The 21697-nt window shown below is 48.2% G+C and overlaps 1 protein-coding gene across 9 annotated transcripts in view; it reads right to left on the minus strand.

The window, feature by feature from the left end:
- Nucleotides 1-773: 773 nt before the first annotated feature.
- The window catches only part of PLEKHA7 (pleckstrin homology domain containing A7), a 353339-nt gene continuing 332415 nt past the window's right edge, over nucleotides 774-21697 (minus strand). For 7 of the 9 annotated variants that reach the window (XM_068261471.1, XM_068261463.1, XM_068261462.1 and 4 more), the window contains 6 exons: nucleotides 20268-20359; nucleotides 19977-20177; nucleotides 15250-15411; nucleotides 11772-11905; nucleotides 7762-7904; nucleotides 774-2052 (listed from right to left, as the gene is read on the minus strand). In XM_068261471.1, coding sequence (XP_068117572.1) covers nucleotides 2030-2052; nucleotides 7762-7904; nucleotides 11772-11905; nucleotides 15250-15411; nucleotides 19977-20177; nucleotides 20268-20359 — 755 coding nt within the window. In that variant the 3' untranslated portion in view covers nucleotides 774-2029. The remainder of the gene's footprint in view (nucleotides 2053-7761; nucleotides 7905-11771; nucleotides 11906-15249; nucleotides 15412-19976; nucleotides 20178-20267; nucleotides 20360-21697) is intronic. The other 2 variants (XM_068261469.1, XM_068261470.1) reach the window with 1 other exon arrangement.

Genomic DNA, 21697 nt, shown 5'->3' on the forward strand with positions numbered 1-21697 from the left:
TACTCCACAACCAGAAGAAACCTGACTGGCGTGAGTCAAATAGACATAGTTCCTGCGCTGATTTGGTGGGCTGTGGGAGGATCCATTAAGCCTCTGGACCAGACACACAGAGTCTCTCTCTCGTTTTTCAGAGAGCCTTAGCAGTAGCAAGGGCTCATGGGAGCTCAGTCTGGGAAGGAGGAGGGGGAGGTATTACTAGCCAGAGATTTCAGAGGCGGCGGGGGGGGGGGGGGGGAGAATTAGGTTTTTTTTTTTCACAGAAGATGCAGATAAGCCTGCCTCTGTGTAATGTTTACAAACATGGCTGCTGTCATGGTATCTGTAATCTTAATTTGCAGCTCTGGCCACAAAGGGGCAGAATTTATTCTAATTCCTTTCACAGTCTTATCTTTTTCCATATTGCAATGTGACAGTGCTAGATATTGAGGGGAAGCACTATGGAGACAAAGGAAAAATCAGGAGAGTACAGTAACTTGGCACTTCTTACCTCACTTGCATCAAAGCCTTTGTGCTCTGTCCAGTCTGTGTGGCTGTGACAGACTCAATAGTTCAAACATTCCTTGTGACCAACACTTAGGTTTTTCAATGAACGGTTTATTCCCATCAACAGGTGAACATATGTTGCCAACATCCAGCTTCAGAAATCAGATGTAATCACAGCTCTTAGTCCGTTGTGCTACAGCCTAGCTGCAATGTAGAGAACAGCGGAGAGCTATTAATACTAAGAGCTATGATTACATCTGGTTTCTGAAGATGGATGTTGGCTGCATATGTTCACCTGTTGATGGGAATAAACAGTTCATTGAAAAACTTTACTGCTGATCACATCAAACCTTTGAGGACAACAGTAATCGCATCCGCACACATATATGGGTAAAGAACTGACAAATATGCTTGCAGTGACCATGGGATCACGTTACACAGGATTGGATGCTTGCAGTGACCATGGGATCACCTCACACAAGATTGGATGCTTGCAGTGACCATGAGATCACCTCACACAGAATTAGATGCTTGCAGTGACCATGACATCACCTCACACAACATTGGATGCTTGCAGTGACCATGGGATCACCTCGCACAGGATTGGATGCTTGCAGAGACCATGGGATCACCTCACACAGGATTGGATGCTTGCAGTGACCATGGGATCACCTCACACAGGATTGGATGCTTGCAGAGACCATGGGATCACCTCACACAGGATTGGATGCTTGCAGTGACCATGGGATCACCTCACACAGGATTGGATGCTTGCAGTGACCATGGGATCACCTCACACAGGATTGGATGCTTGCAGTGACCTCACTGGGATCACCTCAGGCATAGATGTTTCAGGAAATCCTCCTTGTAGAGTTACAAACTTTAAGAACTATAAAAATAAAAGTGTTGAACACTTCAGTTCTATTCTCAGTAAAAACATGAAAAATAAAATCACAGAAAAATGTGAAATATGAAATCCTGGAGATAAAAGTGGGGGGATTTATGGAGTGACCCCGACCCTATAAAATATTAGCATAGTGAGATCTGTAGATGGGGGCACTCTGTGCACAGCCAGCTCTGGTGACATCTGCTGGTGACTCCCGCGAGGAGAATCTGCTGGTGAACAGTCTTCACAAGGTTTGCCAGGACTGAATGCAGCCCTGGACTCTGCATAACAATAACATAGCAGTGCTAGACGCTCCATGCCATGCTGTATTAGGCCGCATTTAAGGCACTTTATATAGTTCCACACTCGCCCAACCAGAGAGGATTTTATCCACAAGGATCCGGCAGCCGTTCAGCGATGGGGGAGGAGCTCCAGGTTGGATTTCGGAAACAGCTGTCAGCTGGCCTCAATCAGGAAGAGTTCCAGCAGAAATTATAACTTCAGAACATAAGAAGCCACCATTCTATAAATATATGTACAGATCAAAGTCATCAATGGACAACGGTGGCATGCCTTCATTGCAAGACCACCTGAATCCATATGGGGGCGCTGTATCCGTACACAATGTCCTGCATACCATTCCTCCACATCCTGCGGCACTCAGCGGTCAGTCACAGCGTGTGCTAAGGGGGCAGGAAACACAAAATCAGGAGAAAGGAAGAAATAATGACATAATGAGACATCCTCAAAAACTAGCAAATTCATTCACATAGCTACATTGGGGGGGGGGGGGGGGGGGGGGTATGGCTCTCATACTACATGGAAGGGGGTACAATTGGTCTGTGATCTTTCATTTTCCAAAAGGTAGCCGTACACTGGTCGATTTGCCATTAGATCGACCAGCTGACAGATCCCTATCTGATCGAATCTGATCAGAGAGCGATCGTATGGCTGCCTTTACTGCAAACAGATTGTGAATCGATTTCAGCCTGAAACCGATCACAATCTGTGGAGCCGCCGCTGCCGCCTGTCCCCCCCCCCCCCCCCCCAGCGCATACATTACCTGACGCTGGCTCCCGGGCATCTTCTCCGCATCTTCTCCACGCTGCACCCGCTCCATCCCAGCGCTTCCTGTCACCTGCGCCCTCTATTTGAACTTCCTGGTCACTGCAGTGACACGAAGCGCCGGGGTGGAGCGGGTGCAGCACGGAGAAGATGCCGAAAAGATGCGGAGAAGACGCCCGGGAGCCAGTGTCAGGTAATGTATACCTGATCGGATCGGCCGCCGCTAGCGACGCGCTCCCTACCCGCGGGCGATCGAGGGTAATTTCCCGCACGGCGCGATCGACGGACCGATCTGATTTCGGGAGGAAATCGGATCGGCGGGTGCGTTTAGCGCGAACGATTGGCAGCAGATTCGATCCCAGGATCGATTCTGCTGTCGAAACGGCCACGAATCGGGCCAGTGTATGGCCACCTAAAGACTTTGGTCTGATGTGTGTATGCACCCTTAGACACAAAAGATCAGCAGGAGAGTCAGGCAACTGGTAATATTTTAAAATGAACATTCCATATCCTTCTCAGTTTAGGTTCCCTTTAAGCAATACCAGTTGCCTGGCTATCCTGCTGATCCTGTGCCTCTACCTTTAGCCCTAGACCCTGAACAAGCATGCAGCAGATCAGATGTTTGACAAGATTAAATACACAAGTGTGTGATTCAGACACTACTGATGCAGGGTTGCCTGGCAACTGGTATTGTTTAAAGAAAACCTGCTGCGAGAGGTACATGAAGGTGACCATATTTGTTTCCTTTTGACAGTCTGGAGTGTGTAGAGATCTCGGAGCACTCAAAACTCAGAAGAATGCAGTGAAAGGAGCAGCTGGTAGTGGGTGCAGGAGGGGTGAAGAGGTGGGAACCCAGAAGCATAGAGCTCTCACCGCAGGTGGAGTGGTTTATTATCTCTCCAGCCTCCTCTGCTGCATCCGCTCTGGGTGGAATAATCCTAGGCAGTGTGGTCAGATGATAGAGCATTTATATTCTCTATTTAGCGGCATATATAACATACTGGGCTCGATTCACAAAGCGGTGATAACCCAATTAAAGACTTTAGGCGTGATAATCATTTTTATCATGCCTAAACTCAGTTTAGGCATGATAAGTTTAGATAAGTTTAGATTGCGCGCAAAGTCCCGCACGCAAAGCAGCGCCATTAAACTCTATGCAAAGTGCACCAGACTTTGTTAGCGCAAAACTTTTGATCAGCTGTGCACTGCGGTGCTAGCCCAGTTGGTGCTTAAACTTATCACACCTAAAAACTTATCACACCTAAACTTATCACACCTAAACAGAGTTTAGGCGTGATAAAGGGCTTTTCACCACGGTGCTAACTGTTAGCACCGCTTTGTGAATCAGGCCCACTGCAGGAAAGTGGTAAGCACTGCATCCCTGTTCAGCAGCATCCAGCATACAACACGCAGCATGCAGCACATCACGTGTTCTTACGTGTCTCAGACTATGGTGTAGTGCAGACTGCTGTGCACCAGGGGGCGATGAGAGGCGTAAGCAGCTGGAATGGACCACACACAGGTTATATTGCAAATAAACTTGTATTATTTCCACCTAGAAGTAATACAGCAACAAACAGGGTTGCAGAACTACCTTCAGCCAATCAGATTGCCTGAACTCCACTAACAACATGCCAGCTGATTGGTCACTGTGGGCCACAGACAGTATTCATTACACTGTCACTTTACGATTCTATAAGCAGACTATAAATTAGGTGACAAAATTCTCGTTTTATCGATGTGATGTTGGTACACTAAACTCTGGCTAGGATGTCTTCCTGTACAGTACATACAATGCATGACAAGAGTACACTTCTCACATTTTTCTACATGTTATTATATATTTTCATTGGACAACACTGAAGATGTCCACGTGTTGGAAATCTTCTTATAGCCTAAGCCAGGAATGTCAAACTCAAATACAAAGTGGGCCGAAATTGAACCCTGGGACTAAGTCACGGGCCAACCCCTAGTGGCCACTTCCCTCCCTTATAAAGTTCCCTGATGTCTAATGGCCCTCCTCCCCTATACAGGTCATTTGAGTCTAGTGCACCTCCCCCCCTTCCAATACAGTTCCCTAGTGTCTAGCGGTCCTCTTTTCCTCCCCTATTCAGTTCCTTGCTGTTTAGTCCCCACCCCCCTCCCCTATACAGTTCCCGAGCATCTAGTGGCCTCCTCCCTCCCCTATACAGGTTCCTGGCATCTAGTGGCCCCCTCCCCTATACAGTTCCCTGGTGTCTAGTGACCCCTTCTACCTCCCCTATATGGTTCTGTGGTGTTTAGTGCTTTCCCCCCTCCCTACCCTCATATGGCTTCCTGGCGATTTAGGGCTTCACTCCCAGTATAGCTTCCCTGGTGGTCTAGAGTGGGCCAAACATAATGCAAAGTGGAGAAACTACTTGTGGTCCAAATTTGATGGCCCTGTGGGACAGAGTTTGATATATACACTCACCTAAAGGATTATTAGGGACACCATACTAATACAGTGTTTGACCCACTTTTGCCTTCAGAACTGCCTTAATTCTACATGGCATTGATTCAACAAGGAGCTGAAAGCATTCTTTAGGAATGTTGGCCCATATAAATAGGATAGCATCTTGCAGTTGATGGAGATTTGTGGGATGTACATCCAGGGCACGAAGCTCCCGTTCCATCACATCCCAAAGATGCTCTATTGTGTTGAGATCCGGTGACTGTGGGGGCCATTTTAGTACAGTGAACTCATTGTCATGCTCAAGAAACCAATTTGAAATGATTCGAGCTTTGTGACATGGTGCATTATCCTGCTGGAAGTAGCCATCAGAGGATGGGTACATAGTGGTCATAAAGGGATGGACATGGTCAGAAACAATGCTCAGGTAGCCCATGACATTTAAACAATGCCCAATTGGCACTAAGGGGCCTGAAGTGTGCCAAGAAAACATCCTCCACACCATTACACCCCACACCATGTTCTCATTCTGTTTACGCCAAATTCTGACTATCGAGACTCATCAGACCAGGCAACATTTTTCCAGTCTTCAACCATCCAATTTTGGTGAGCTTGTGCAAATTGTAGACTCTTTTTCCTTTTTGTAGTGGAGATGAGTGGTACCCAGTGGGGTCTTCTGCTGTTGTAGCCCATCCGTCTCAAGGTTGTGCGTGTTGTGGCTTCACAAATGCTTTGCTGCATACCTCAGTTGTAACGAGTGGTTATTTCAGTCAACGTTGCTCTTCTATCAGCTTGAATCAGTCGGCCCATTCTCCTCTGACCTCTAGCATCAACAAGGCATTTTCGCCCACAGGACTGCCACATACTGGATGTTTTTCCTTTTTCACACCATTCTTTGTAAACCCTAGAAATGGTTGTGCGTGAAAAGCCCCAGTAACTGAGCAGATTGTGAAATACTCAGACCGGCCCATCCGGCACCAACAACCACGCCACTCTCAAACTTGCTTAAATAACCTAACTAAATAACCTAACCTAACTAAATAACCTAACCTAATTACTTTCCCATTCTGACATTCAGTTTGGAGTTCAGGAGATTGTCTTGATCAGGACCACACCCCTAAAGGCATTGAAGCAACTGCCATGTGATTGGTTGATTAGATAATTGCATTAATGAGAAATTGAACAGGTGTTCCTAATAATCCTTTAGGTGAGTGTATAGTCTAAGCCATCTTTATGTACAGTGACAATTATTTCCTCAGAGTTCTCTGCCATGAGGTGTCATGTTGAACTTCCAGTGACCAGTGCAGGGGCGCAACTATAAGTCATGTACCCCCCCCCCCCCCAATGTTTACACCCTTTCACTTGCCAACTCCTTGCAACCCCCATAGTCTGAGACCCATCTTGCAAGGGTCCTAAAACGTGGCCATCATGATTTTCACACCCATAAAAAGTGTAGCAATATATACCTGATACACCACTGGACCACTATGAGAAAGTGTGAGAGCAATAACACTACATTTAACACATCCTCTCCCAATTCACACCTGAGCCCTTGTAACACTAATAACTAACATGACCCCAGGGAGGGAAAATGTCTAATTGGGCAGAACTCTGACAATAGGGGTGTACTCACTTTTGTTGCCAGCGGTTTAGATATTAATGACTGTGTGTTGAGGTATTTTGTTGGGACAGCACATTTACATCATTGTACAAGCTGTACACCGACTACTTTACATTGTATCAAAGTGTCAGATCTTCAGTGTCGTCCCATGAAAAGATATAATAAAACATTTATAAAAACAAGAGAGGTGTACCCACTTTTGTGATGCTGTATTATTTTGCTAACAGACAATCACTGCAGTTTATATTGGGATGTACCCCTTCCACAGAATTCCTGGAGTGATGTTTCTATTTAGAAGTCAACCTTCCTACACTGTATGCTTGTTCCAGGGCTGTGTCTCACAAGGTTAGGAAACCAGGAAGAGGTGTGCCCAGCACGGAACTGCTACTAGGGCAGGGAACACACTTGACTTTCAGTTTTCTGCACACCAAGTGAGTTTCTATTCAGAAAGACACACACGTTTTTTCACAGCAGCTGATGTAATTGATACAGAAAACTGACAAAATGTGCAGAATCATGATGCAGAATGTCAGGGTTTTTTTCTGCGTGCGAAAACCACATTAAAGAGGAACTCCAGCCTAAACAAACATACTGTCATTAAGTTACATTAGTTAATTAAAATAGATAGGTAATATAATCTCTTACCCACCTTTTTTTTAAAAGAACCCTGTTTTATTTCATGAGGGCAGCCATCTTTTTGGTAAAAGGAGGTGACAGGGAGCATGAGACAGTTCCAACTGTCCTGTGTGCTGATCACCCCTCCCAGTTGCTAGGCAATGTGAACAACAACATAGGAAATCCCATCATGCTTTGCACAGCATCAGGGAAAAAAAGCCCGGGCAGTTTTCTTTGATGGGTGGAGCTTAGCTAAAAATGATGCTTTGGTAAGAAAAACAAAGTTCTGATGCTGTGAAACTGTTATAGAAACACCAAGCCTTTTCAGTTCTGCTGAGTAGATTTTTAGTCCGGAGGTTCACTTTACGTTTAAACTAGCCCATTGATTAACATGAGTTCTCCGTTTTTATGTGCAGAAAACGCGTACGAAAACAGTCAAGTATGTCCCCTGCATAAAGACAAGACAGGCACCCACTAAAAACAAGACTGCAGGCATACAGTTATGCCATCTTATGCATATCACATCCCCCAATACATGGAGGTGCTGTCACCAGCAACATCCTAGATTTCCTCTCTCTTCATGACAATCTGATCACCCGGTAAAACATCTCGTTTTATTTCGGGGAACTTCAGTGATGAAGCCGGTATATTGTGCCTCACCTGCTACTTGCTTGCTGCGCTGTGAAGCCTCAGAGGCCAGAGCATAGGACATGGTGATCACCCGCTCCTGTTCCTGCATTTGGGAGTCCATATCTGAGGGGCCCATATCGTCGGGGTGTGTCATTGGCTGCAAGTTGTGGACGCTATGGAGAAAGCGCACAAATCAGAAGTGAGACAATGTACTGTATATACCTCAGTGTTTAATTACTCTGCAAAACAGAGTCAGCTCTGTGGCCTAAACCGTGCTTAAACACAAAGTGAATAATTTAGGAAATGACAGGGAGAGGGGAGCAGAGCAGGCAGGGCGAGGGGAGTAGAACGGGCAGGGCGAGGGGAGCAGAGCGGGCAGGGCGAGGGGAGCAGAGCGGGCAGGGCGAGGGGAGCAGAGCGGGCAGGGCGAGGGGAGCAGAGCGGGAAGGGCGAGGGGAGCAGAGCGGGCAGGGCGAGGGGAGCAGAGCGAGCAGGGGGAGGGGAGCAGAGCGGGAAGGGCGAGGGGAGCAGAGCGGGAAGGGTGCGGTGAGCAGAGCGGGCAGGGTGAGGGGAGCAGAGCGGGCAGGGTGAGGGGAGCAGAGCGGGAAGGGCGAGGGAAGCAGAGCGGGAAGGGTGAGGGGAGAAGAGAAGAGCAGGAAGGGTGAGGTGAGCAGAGCAGGGTGAGGTGAGCAAAACGGGAAGGGTGAGGGGCGCAGAGCAGGAAGGGTGAGGGGAGCAGAGCGGGAAGGGTGAGGGGCGCAGAGCAGGCAGGGTGAGGGGAGCAGAGCGGGAAGGGTGAGGGGAGCAGAGCGGGAAGGGTGAGGGGAGCAGAGCGGGAAGGGTGAAGGGAGCAGAGCGGGAAGGGTGAAGGGAGCAGAGCGGGAAGGGTGAAGGGAGCAGAGCGGGCAGGGTGAGGGGAGCAGGCAGGGTGAGGGGAGCAGAGCGCGAAGGGTGAGGGGAGCAGAGCGGGAAGGATGAGGGGAGCAGAGCGGGAAGGGTGAGGGGAGCAGAGCAGGAAGGGTGAGGGGAGCAGAGCGGGAAAGGTGAGGGGAGCAGAGCGGGCAGGGTGAGGGGAGTAGAGAGGGCAGGGTGAGGGGAGCAGAGTGGGCAGGTCAAGGGGAGCAGAGCAGGCAGGTCGAGGGGAGCAGAGCGGGAAGGGCGAGGGGAGCAGAGCGGGAAGGGCGAGGGGAGCAGAGCAGACAGGGTGAGGGGCGCAGAGCGGGAAGGGCGAGGGGCGCAGAGCAGACAGGGTGAGGGGCACAGAGCGGGAAGGGCACAGAGCGGGAAGGGCGAGGGGCGCAGAGCGGGAAGGGCGAGGGGCGCACAGCAGGCAAACAAAGGGGTGCAAAGCAGGCAGGGAAAGGGGCACAGAGAGAAGGATGCAAAGCAGGTAGATAAAGGGATGTAGAGCAGGTTGAGAGAGTCATGAAGAGTGGGCAGGAAGAGGCATTCAGAGCAGAAACTGACAGGGGTGCAGAGGAGGAATTGACGGGTGCAGAGCAGGAATCGACAGGGGTGCAGAGCAGGAATCGACAGGGGTGCAGAGCAGGAATCGACAGGGGTGCAGAGGAAGAATCGACAGGGGTGCAGAGGAAGAAGCGACAGGGGTGCAGAGGAAGAATCGACAGGGGAGCAGAGCAGGAATCGACAGGGGAGCAATTTAGAGGGGTGCAGGGGAGCAATTGACAGGGGTGCAGAGGATCAACTGACAGGGGTGCAGAGGATCAACTGACAGGGGTGCAGAGGATCAACTGACAGGGGTGCAGAGGAGCAATTGACAGGGGTGCCGAGGAGCAATTGACAGGGGTGCCGAGGAGGAATTGACAGGGGTGCCGAGGAGGAATTGACAGGGGTGCCGAGGAGGAATTGACAGGGGTGCCGAGGAGGAATTGACAGGGGTGCCGAGGAGGAATTGACAGGGGTGCCGAGGAGGAATTGACAGGGGTGCCGAGGAGGAATTGACAGGGGTGCAGAGGAGGAATTGACAGGGGTGCAGAGCAGGAATTGACAGGGGTGCAGAGCAGGAATTGACAGGGGTGCCGAGGAGGAATTGACAGGGGTGCAGAGGAGCAACTGACAGGGGTGCAGAGCAGAAATTGACAGGGGTGCAGAGCAGGAATTGACAGGGGTGCAGAGCAGGAATTGACAGGGGTGCAGAGCAGGAATTGACAGGGGTGCAGAGGAGGAATTGACAGGGGTGCAGAGGAGGAATTGACAGGGGTGCAGAGGAGGAATTGACAGGGGTATTGACAGGGGTGCAGAGGAGGAATTGACAGGGGTACAGAGGAGCAACTGACAGGGGTGCAGAGGAGCAATTGACAGGGGTGCAGAGCAGGAATTGACAGTGGTGCAGAGCAGGAATTGACAGGGGTGCAGAGCAGGAATTGACAGGGGTGCAGAGCAGGAATTGACAGGGGTGCAGAGGAGGAATTGACAGGGGTGCCGAGGAGGAATTGACAGGGGTGCCGAGGAGGAATTGACAGGGGTGCCGAGGAGGAATTGACAGGGGTGCCGAGGAGGAATTGACAGGGGTGCCGAGGAGGAATTGACAGGGGTGCCGAGGAGGAATTGACAGGGGTGCCGAGGAGGAATTGACAGGGGTGCAGAGCAGGAATTGACAGGGGTGCAGAGCAGGAATTGACAGGGGTGCAGAGCAGGAATTGACAGGGGTGCCGAGGAGGAATTGACAGGGGTGCAGAGGAGGAATTGACAGGGGTGCAGAGGAGGAATTGACAGGGGTGCAGAGCAGGAATTGACAGGGGTGCAGAGGAGGAATTGACAGGGGTGCAGAGGAGGAATTGACAGGGGTGCAGAGGAGGAATTGACAGGGGTGCAGAGGAGGAATTGACAGGGGTACAGAGGAGCAACTGACAGGGGTGCAGAGGAGCAATTGACAGGGGTGCAGAGCAGAAATTGACAGTGGTGCAGAGCAGGAATTGACAGGGGTGCAGAGCAGGAACAGGGGTGCAGAGCAGGAACAGGGGTGCAGAGGAGGAATCGACAGGGGTGCAGAGGAGGAATCGACAGGGGTGCAGAGGAGGAATCGCCAGGGGTGCAGAGCAGAAATCGCCAGGGGTGCAGAGCAGAAATCGCCAGGGGCGCAGAGCAGAAATCGCCAGGGGCGCAGAGCAGAAATCGCCAGGGGTGCCAAGCAGGAATCGACAGGGGTGCCAAGCAGGAATCGACAGGGGTGCCAAGCAGGAATCGACAGGGGTGCCAAGCAGGAATCGACAGGGGTGCAGAGCAGGAATCGACAGGGGTGCAGAGCAGGAATCGACAGGGGTGCAGAGCAGGAAGGGAGAGGGATGCAGACTGGGAAGAGAAAGGGATGCAAGGCAGGGGATGCAGAGCTGGCGGGGAGAGGGATACAGACTGGGCAGGGAGGGGGATGCAGGCAGGGAGGGAGAGGGATGCAAGGAGAAGGGGTCAGGCAGGCAGTGAGAGCAGGCTACAGAAATAGTGATCAAGAGGGCCGGATTTACCATAAGGCACTGTAGGCACGGGCCTACAGAAGCCTGAAGATGGAAAGGCGTCTCCCTCCTTTCCCCAAGTGCCTCCCTCCTCCTTTACCTATGCAGAGCCCCAAATGGAGTGTAATGAGAGGTTACCCACCAGTGTGTCTGCATTCCACTGGCCAGATCTTCCTTTTATTGGGGGCACCTCTAGCTACCTAATACTTGGGGGTACCTTTGGCTGCCTAATACTAAGGGGCACCTGTAGTTACTTAATACTGAGGTTCCTCTGGTTACCTAATACTTGGGGGCACCTCTAGTTACTTAATATTGAGGGCACTTCTTGTTACCTAATATTAAGGAGCACCTGTAGCTACCTATAATGGACAAGGGAACTAAGAGAGTAGCAGCTGAGCCAGCCAGCACACTTGCAGTACGGTTTAGCGGGTGTTTGTAAGTTCATGGAGGGAAAGTCTAGGGTGCCAGGTCATCTGTGCCTATAGGCTCCTGTGATGTAAATCCGGGACTGATCAGATAAAAAAGAGACAATACAAAGACAGAGAGTCATGGAACTAGAAGGACCCAGACCTGGACCGGGCCAAAATGTTCTTTATCTTCTGCATCTTTTTATGTCGCGCCTCCAGCTCATCGCGTGTCAGCGGTTCCTCTGGTTCCATTTCAATATATCTCTCTGGTATCTCCACCTTGTCTGGAGTTGCCAACTACCAAAAATAAAATATACAGAAAATGAACTGGGAAGCCAGCCCAGCAGCAGTAACAACCAATGAGAGAGCTCTGCTTACACAGAAACACCTTCTGCACTAATAACAGGTCACACTATTATGGAGATTACATTATTTCTTCCTGCGCTGCCCCTATACCAACCACACATAACAGAGCCATGTGACAGCAGCCACAGACAGAACACATTGGACTGACCAGCTCAGACAGGCAGTCTGCATTAGGCCACTCTTATTGGCTGAACACAGTGCATGAGGCCTTGCTGTGGCTCTTTGATTACTGAACAGAAAGTGTTCATCACATCAGAGCTCCAAGAAGCCTGGAGTGAGTCCTCAAGGCGGACAGCCTCTGGAGAAAACTAGAGATGTGTAAGCTGTAATGTTTCCATTATTAACCGGTTATACACTAAAATCACCACTAGATGGCAGCATGTCCTTTATCATCCTATTGTGTGATCTCTGCTATGAATGTCATTTATACAGGAGCAGCTGTGTGAGAGCATTCTGCATAACTAATCAGCCTAGGCTAAACATCACTGGGAAGGTGTGGTTACATTCAATATACAGCAATATATAGATATAGGAAGAGTTTCCAATGCTGAAACCAGGAAAATTACAATAAAAGTGGGGCAGATAATTTACTGCATTCTACTATATGTCACTACAGTGCCTCTTTAAGATATGCATGAATGAGTTATATTATGGTCTATATAGGTGTTATAGTGTGAGTTAGGTTTAACATAGGATTCAGAAACCTAACTCTTTAGCAGGTAGATTCCCTACTGCAGTGTACTCTGCGAGTCACCAGATGGTGCAAGTAAGCCACAAACTTTCAATCCTCCAGTACCCCAGATGCAATGCAGGTGGCGTTACTGTACAGCAGGGGTGCCCATTAGGTAGATTGCGATCTACAGACAGATCGCGAAGGCCTTCATGGTAGATCGCGACCACACTACATTTTCCATTCAGTATATACAAGTGTGCTCCTAAAATTTTACATAGGTAGATCATTTTGACTTGCCAATTTTTTAAAGTAGCTCTCAAGTGAAAAAGTGTGGACACCTCTGCTGTACAGCAACAATATCTCTGAACAGTGTTATTGGTAAGCCTCGTCATTAGCAATAGTTACTTTTGCCTACAGCCACTATGGGATGGACATTGGAGCATAAAGTGCAATGTCACTCTGAAAGATGAGGAATGATCAGTTATCAGTAGTTGTTAAGCTACACGCTCACAGAACGAGGCAGGAAGATGCATGGCCGGCCTTTGACCTGAGTGACCGGAGTGGTCGCTCAGGGCGCCGGCTTCCAGGGGGGCGCACGTGATGTGTATTCAACTGGCCCTGGTCGCCTTTCTTCCTGCTGGCTGTGGGCTCCGGGTCCGTCTGTGGCTGCTGCGAGTGGCAGCTCTGCCCCCGGTGCCGCTGGGGGCGAAGACTCCAGGAACCTGCTGCTGCCTCTTGCTGAGTCTGTGTGAGCCGTGCGTGCCAGTAGCCCCGCCCCTTGCTCATAGGCGATGTCTGCGCTGCGCACTTATCAGAGAGAGACCTGCTTGTCACTCCTGACTCCTGGCCATCTCCTGTCTCCAGCTACAAGCAGAGAAGTAAGGTTCCCCGACTGCCTCCCGGTTGGGGAAGTGGGGGGAGCTATATAGGTTAAATGGGGGGGGGGGGGTCTGCTTGTATAATATAATCTATCTAGCTATATACACTAAAAGGAGGATCTGTTTATATATACTAAAGGGGGAGGGAGAATCTGCTTTTATACACCAAAGGGGGGGGGGATCTGCCTATATACACTAAAGTGGATCTTACATATGGGCGTGTGTGTGCGCGTGCGCAGGATGAATGGGGGGGGGAGTGCTCCAACGTTTTGTCCTACGCGTCGATTTTGCCTACTTTACCTTCTGCGCGTGCTCCGTACTTTCCACGCCCACTCTGCACATGCGCATTTAGGTTTTCTCATTTCCCCTCATCATTTTACCCTACGGGTGTGCAGAGTAATAGCCTGTGGTTGGAGGGAGTGCAGCGGCAAGTGTGTCCTAATGAGCAGGCCCCTTTCTAGGGGCCGTGCAGCCGCCCTGAGCACAGATTAATCATCTATAACTGCTACATTTTCAAACTTATTTCCATTATTACCAGTACTTTATTAACAATAACATACAGTGAAACACATATACAATCATCCTATTTCCATAGTAGGTTATTTCGATTTGTAGGTCTCCTCGATGGAGTTTCCATCATTCTGTCATTAGCGTAGGACATTTCGACAATGTAGGACAAAACGATGGAGCAGGGGCACCAAAATCTGGTTACACTCAGGGCGCTGTGAAACCTAAGGCCGGCCCTGGGAAGATGGATCCCACGCCGAGCTGTCCTGATCCATCTCCCTGTCAGCAGGTATACACCACGGGCTTGAACGAGAATTAAAGCGATCGCGGTACTTTGTGCGGCAGTCGTCGTGATCTACCAAATCCGAATCGCCGTGCCCGTCGCTTAATGATGCATGGTGGCCACGGGGGGAAACATCGTTTAACATGCTCCTGTTAACCTACCTGGCATTATGATTATTTCCAGATTAAGTATGGACAGATTCTCCTTCCAAACAAAACATGCTGTGAACAGTATAAACGTGCATACACATCAATACTCTCCTGCACTGTGTACTAGACCTTTGCTTGACACATTTTGGCAAGTTACAGGAAAAAAATAAAGTTTATAAAAATGTATTTTATCACTTTTTGCACAGAAATCCTGGGGAAATTGAACGCCAGGGAGGTTAAGGGTCTAAAAGCGGTGCAATTTTTTTTCACACGCATTTAGACCCAAAAAAACCAAGAAAAAACAGAACATACCACAGAGAGATGTGCAGCAGCTCCTGCATATACGGTAACTCACTCAGGCACGGGATTACCACTCGGAGCTGCGGATTTCCGTCCAGAGCCTGACTCGGGATTACCACTAAGCAGGTTAAACGATGTAGCCCGATGTCGGGTAACATTGCCTCAAGCATTGCCCAATGGGTATGGAGCTTTAGGCGTAGAGTGGGGGTAAGTGAAGGTTAGTTTTAGTTGTTGGAGTTAAGGTAGCCATACATCAGGACATGTGGTGGCCGACGGACCATCTGATTGGATAATTATCGAATCAAATGCAAATTGGTGCTGGCAAAAGCAGGTCGACAATGTCACCAATTTTTTTCATTTGTTTTCTACAGCCTGTTTAGTTGCTGAAACAGGTGACTTTATATTAGTTATATTACAGACTTGCTATTACTGGGCCGGGGTAGCCAGCCTACAATGCTGCTATGTTTTCTCTTGGTGCCAGTTACCTCTTTGCTGATGTCCAGGTCATAGTCCTGAGGCTCCAGGTCCATCTCGGTGACATGGATGGCCGTTGCCTGCACCCAGTCCTGGTCCTCCCACTCTCTGTCCTCCACGTCCCGGGCCGCCTTCTCCAGTAACTGCAGGTCAAACTCCTGCTCCCTCCTCCACTAGCAACACAGAAAGGTCAATGTATCCAAGAGTCCAAAACATTCCCACTTCCCAAAGACCCCTCTATGCACTCACTGTGATATATTCCTCTATACAGACACCCCCATTCCATGTTATACATCAGTAGGTCTCCAACCACCCCCACCATGAAATAGCCATAAATGTTCCTCAACCTAGCCACCATAACATACATATCCAGATACTACAGCCCCACTCCCCAGCCGAATATTCACTTACCCATGAAGACCCTTCCTCCCTTTCCCCAACACTGTAATATATAACTCAATGGAGACCATGCTCCCCCCATGACCATACTTCCCTAGACTGACCCAGCATATCTATCTCCCCATTCAAGGAATTAAATCACTCCGATTACAGATGCCCTCCCTTTTCCCCAAACATACATGGCTATACGGACTCTACTGCATATACAACACAATGAAAAATTACATTTAGACACCCCCCCTCCCCCAATCTCCTCCAGCATTATATACACCCCTATTTTGACATACAACACAGTCCACTTCTGGCATACTTTACAATCCCCTTACTGACCTTGTCTACTCCAAAATGTACTTCTCCCATACACATCCATACACAACCTGTCATCCAACCAAACATTCTCCACATACACCTCACTCCTCCAATCTTCAGGCAAACAGCAACAATGAGGTGTGTGCTGCACAGTCCCATTTTAAGCAATCACACAATTTGCACAAAGCGCTCTGCCCAATACTTTAAGTAAATTGAAAGATTGGCCAATGTGGCCAATTTTACTACTACCATGTAGTATGAGAGTTTACGTACACAATCTGTTCATAGTATTCATGGGAGTGGTAAAATTTGTCAGTCATTGGCCAATCAAGTGTGTATGCACCCTTACTATGGGACTTCAGCACTTGCGCTGCAATCATTTGATTCAGTATTTGCAGAGCAGAAGCGGAGGAGCCCCTGTGATATTTGGAAGAGGCCGAAAAATCTTATTTCGACAGTCCAGGCTTTAACATTCCAAAATTACCTGCGACATTTGTGCAACCGAAAACACTTCCTCCTTCCACCACATTCTACACTACACATACCTATCGATAAAGAGAGGCCTATAGGGAGTGCTTCTGTCCTATGTCATCCTCCCTGCAGCCCTACGCTCCACATGTCTCTCAATCCACATTAGATTGGAAAAAATGTAGGAATCTCAATCTGTATATAAATAGTGCAAAAGAAAAAGTTTGCCTTCTTAAAACAGAAGGTATTTGTTATTATTCAGGTTGGAGTGAGCATAAGGTCTCCCACGATGCATCACTGCTGAATATGCAAATCATCAGCTGACATCTCATTGCAGCGGTTCTGGAGGTGTGGCTAGCTTACAGGGATAACAAGGGATCATTTGCATATTCAGCAGTGGTGCATCGTGGGAGACATCATATGCTCACTCCAACCTGAATTATCGCAAATACCTTTTATTTTAGGAAGGCAAGCTTTTGTTTTGCTTAACATTGTAGTAAGAGAGCTTTATGGTTCTTTGTAGCCCCTTACACACTCCTAGGAGTTCTGGTTCACCATGAGCTTGCTGGGTAGTCTGTATAGCTTAATAGTGCCAATCCCATTGTATGGGCAGTGTAGTCGCACATACAGCATCACCGCTAAATTAAAGGGAAACAAACTAAATATTTTAATCCTAAGGTTTTGTGTTTTTCATCTGCGCCTGATTAAAAAAAAAATTCTAGTTCCATTTGTGATTTCAAAATACGGCCAGAGTTTGTAAGAATCCATCAGCTGAAACAATTTTTTTTTAAAAATGTCTGTGAAGAAAATAAAAAAACAGACTGGTCTGCAAAGTGTTTTATCCTCTATGTCCAGGCAATATGACAGTTTCACTTTGATTGTACATCCATCAGCAAGCTCCGCCCCTTAGTCACACCAATAGGCATGAGAGATGCTCAGTGTGTGATACACAGAGCACCAAACTCCGCCCCCACAGTTGCACCAATAAGTAGTAAGGAGACTCAGGGCACGAAGCTCCACCCCCCCAGTCACACCAATAGAAATGAAGGATACTCAGTGTGCGATACTCAGGACACCAGGCTCCGCCTCTGACACCAATGACCTCATCAGCAGAAAAAGCACATGGTACGGACGTCTCTTTTCCATTTTATTGTGTTTATGGTAAACATACATTAGAAAGCACCGAGCTCAGATTAACATCGTCTGCAAAACGACTGGATAAAGAGAATTGTAAGACAAGTTTACATTCAGTAAAACTTTATAAAAGTTACAGTATTATGACAGGACGCCACACGCCTTCTAACGTGGAATTATTGCTCTGTGGGGATAGGGCTAAAGATTTCCGCTCACTGGAACACTTTGGGGCTTATTCATGAAGAACCAATGAAAACCATCCGTTTATTCTTCTATATCATCAAAATGGGGGGAAATGGATTTTCCACCTTCATGAAGAGGCCTCAAATTGAGTGCTCTATTTCCATACAACTCTACTAGGAAACTAGTAGGTAGGCAGCCACTGATGTAGGCTTCAGTGATGTCATAGTTCCCCAGTGACATCATCAGTGTAAATTGTATTTTTTTACATTACAAAATGGCTTCTATCACTACAGTTGAAGCCCCTCACATAGGAGAATGCTGAGTCAGCCCACATGATAGGGGGCTCTGCAGACAGTGCAACAGTTTAGTAGTAAAAGACACACAGGGTGTTGGGAATGGGGGATGCCGATGTCAGTGGATAGTACTGTCAGGCTCAAGGCAGCCATGTTTGACAAAGCAGTTATAGGGCACTTTATCATCTAGTTTAGGATAATGTATGTATCCACATCTCATCTCTTTAGGTATAGTCAGGCATAATGTATAACACCTGGGCTGCTTGTATCCTAAACCTGCCCCTGATTAGACAGCCCACATTCTAGGCCCTCCCCTGCATATTCTTCGCCCAGAATTTATGCCAGACTTTGCATATATTGCACAGATCCTGAGCCCACCCCTGAATATGCTGCCCAGATCCTGAGCCCACCCCTGAATATGCTGCCCAGATACTGAGCCCTTCTCTGAATATACTACCCAGACTGAGCCAGGGCCTAAATACTCTGCCCAGCTCTGATAATGCTGCTCAGATCCTGAGCCTGCCCCCTGAATATTCTAAACAGAACCTGAGCCCCCTTCTCAAAATGCTCCCCAGATCCTGAGTTCAGTTTTGAGTATACTGCTCACATTCTAAGGCCCACCCCTGAATATGCTATTGAGAAGCTGAGTGTACGGTTCAGTTCCTGAGCCAACACTCTGAATTTCCTGCCTATATCCTAAACCCATTTCTGAATATATCATCTAGATCATGAGCTCACACCTAAATATTCTGTCCAGATCCTGAACTCACCTCCTAAAACATTGTCCCAATTCTAAGAAAATGTCTGAATACACTGCCCACATCCTAAGCCCTCCCCCGATTCCAAAGCTGCATCTGCCCGTCAGCATTACCAGAGGATTGGCTGGACTGTGCAGATCTTGAGCCCTCCCTCCATATTATGCTGCACCTGCCCTGAAAGCATTAATAGGACAATGAGCTAGACTATGCAGATCCTGAGTCTCACTTTGCATATTATGATTCATCTGCTCTGCACTGACAGCAATCAGAAGGGCTAAGTAGGACTGTGCAGACCCCACGTTCTTCCCCATATAATAGGAGGTGTCTGCCCTCAAAGCAGGGGCTGGTCTGTGCTGGTCTTGAGCCCTCCCCTGCTTATTTTATTGTGTTTGCCCTGACAGCCTCAATCAGGAAAGAGCTGGACTGTGGCAGTCCTGAGCCCTATCCTGCATATCATACTGTGTCTGCCCTGACAGCGGTAATGAGGGATGGGCGATCAGATGGAAGTTACTGGATGGATAGCGCAGTGATGTCATTAATGTGCAGAAGCTACAATGAAGCCTGGTAACAATGAGTATGGCTGTTAGCGACTTCTGCCAACTAAATTAATTACTTTCCATGAGCACAAAGAAGAAGAAGCGCAAAATGGGGACGGATGAGGCGGAGCAGCTGGCGGAATGTTAGCAGAAAAAAATGGCATTTAACAAAAATGGAGGGACAGCAAAGTTGGGGTACACAGGAAGAAGTCACTGCATATATATGTCTATAGCACCCTACACTGGAGCGGAATATGCCGTCATTGTGTACATCATTACCTTGGTGACCCCTGCAGGCCATCCGAGGCATCACACACACCAAAGTCTATCCCTGTTGTGCTGAAGCCGTACATGAACTAAAAGTAACCTCTCACTATTATGTTAGTTGCCCAGAAACGTGCAAACTGGCCTCGCCGATTTGTGCTTGTTAACAATCTAGAAGCTGCGATGAGAATGTCATGGAAACAGTTAGTTTTGCTTTTTCTTAGAAAAAATATCTATCCGTCATATAAATTCTACCCAGTTACACTGTGTCAGTCCGAGCAGCAGCTACATTTCCCAAGCGATGAGTCTACCATGCACACTGCCGATAAGGTGCTCACTATCAGAGGCTACAGAGCAAAAGTCAGAGGAAGCTCCGCCTCCGGCGCTAACATACTGAGCTGAGGTCCGCAGACAGGGGCCGGGAGGCGGGGCGGCTGCTGGCGGCTTGCTTCTCTCCTTGGCTCAGCGTTCTCTTGCGTTCACGGACCAGAGCTTTCTGATGCCGCTTCATGCGCTGGAGCTGCTCCTCTGCACTGATTTTAGCTCTTTGGTTGTCGCCGGAGTAAAGGCGCTCGAAGGCACTTTTTGGTCTGTCCTGTATTATGGAGAAACCGACCCCAAGTGTCAGAGCAAAAGAGACAGAACACAAAGACAAGGTAATGCATGGCTGAGGGAGCGGACTTACCTTAGAGATGTCTGGCCCGGTGCCCCTCCGCAGGGTGACGTAGGAGGTCACCGAGGAGGACTGAGGTAGCCGGGATGTGGACCCAGATAGACCTGGAAAACAAATTGCACAGATGTGAGACGAGCTTCACCCAATGAGTTTATAGCTCCGGGTTCACCGCTAGTTTTATGGGTAATTCCCCTCTTGCTGGCAAACAAAGTGGTAGGTCAGGAGTGGTACACTTTTCTAAACGTCAAAGTTGGGTGCATAACCTGGGTGTCAAGCCACACCCAATTTGTAACTATAGTCTGCACTTTCTGATGAAGGGGACCCTCCGTGGCCCCAAAACAATTGTCAATCTGTGTGTTGACTTGTGATGTGAAGAATAAAACACTTCGGAATTTACAAATTGGTGGGCTAACCGACCCTGGACTCTTTTGTTGGCATTATTCCACTTAATTATCTATTATTATTGTAATTATCACGACATCTTCCGCGGTGCAGTACAGTGTATATTGTCACTAACTGTCCCTCAGAGGGGCTCACAATCTAATCCCTACCATAGTCATATGTCTATCGTGTAGTGTATGTATCGTAGTCTAGGGCCAATTTAGGGGAAGCCAATTAACTTATATGTATGCTTTTGGGATGTGGGAGGAAACTGGAGTGCCGGAAGAAACCCACGCTGAAATGGGGAGAACATACAAGCTCCTTGCAGATGTTGAACTGCCTGGGATTCGAACCAGGGACCCAGCGGTGCAAGGCGAGAGCGCTAACCGCTACACCACCATTTATCTGTTAAACAAATGATCTGTTTTTATGTGCATATTAAACACACTCCTTCCAATCAGTCACAGTTGCTCCTGCCCCAAAACAACTAAATTATTCCCATTAAAGTGGACCCAAACTAAAAATACAAGATTTCAGAAATAAAATCTATTTTCTAAATTAGAATAATAAATAGCAGCCTTTTTTCAGCTGCATGATGACAAATATAAAATATTTTACATTTATTGGAGGAACCCCTCCCTTCCTTTCATATCGCCGGGACAGAATCCTGCAAACTGGTGGAGTAGGAGGTGTCCAGCACAGGAGGAATTGCTAATGGCTGCCACCTGTATAACCCTAGTTATGCAAAGAGAAGGGTGAAAACATGCACTGAAATGCTCATAGGCTTGAAGGAGTGTTTATTTATCTTTGTATGTGTCAGAGTGGTGCAACTAAATATTTTGAATTAAAAACATTTTTGGTTTGGGTCCGCTTTAACTCATTTGCAGCTTCAAACTAAATTTTTAGTTTGAAAGTTGCTATGCAATGTTGGAACATTATGCACTAGGCAGCCAAACAAGCAGGTGACAGGGAGCAGTTATAGTTACCTTTTCAGGATCCAGACCATGTTAGCGATACAGTGCCACCTGGTGGTGGAAGAGGGGTGATGGAAGTGACTCTTC

This window comes from Hyperolius riggenbachi, chromosome 11 (assembly GCF_040937935.1).
Source record: "Hyperolius riggenbachi isolate aHypRig1 chromosome 11, aHypRig1.pri, whole genome shotgun sequence".
Classification (NCBI taxonomy): Eukaryota; Metazoa; Chordata; class Amphibia; order Anura; family Hyperoliidae; genus Hyperolius; species Hyperolius riggenbachi.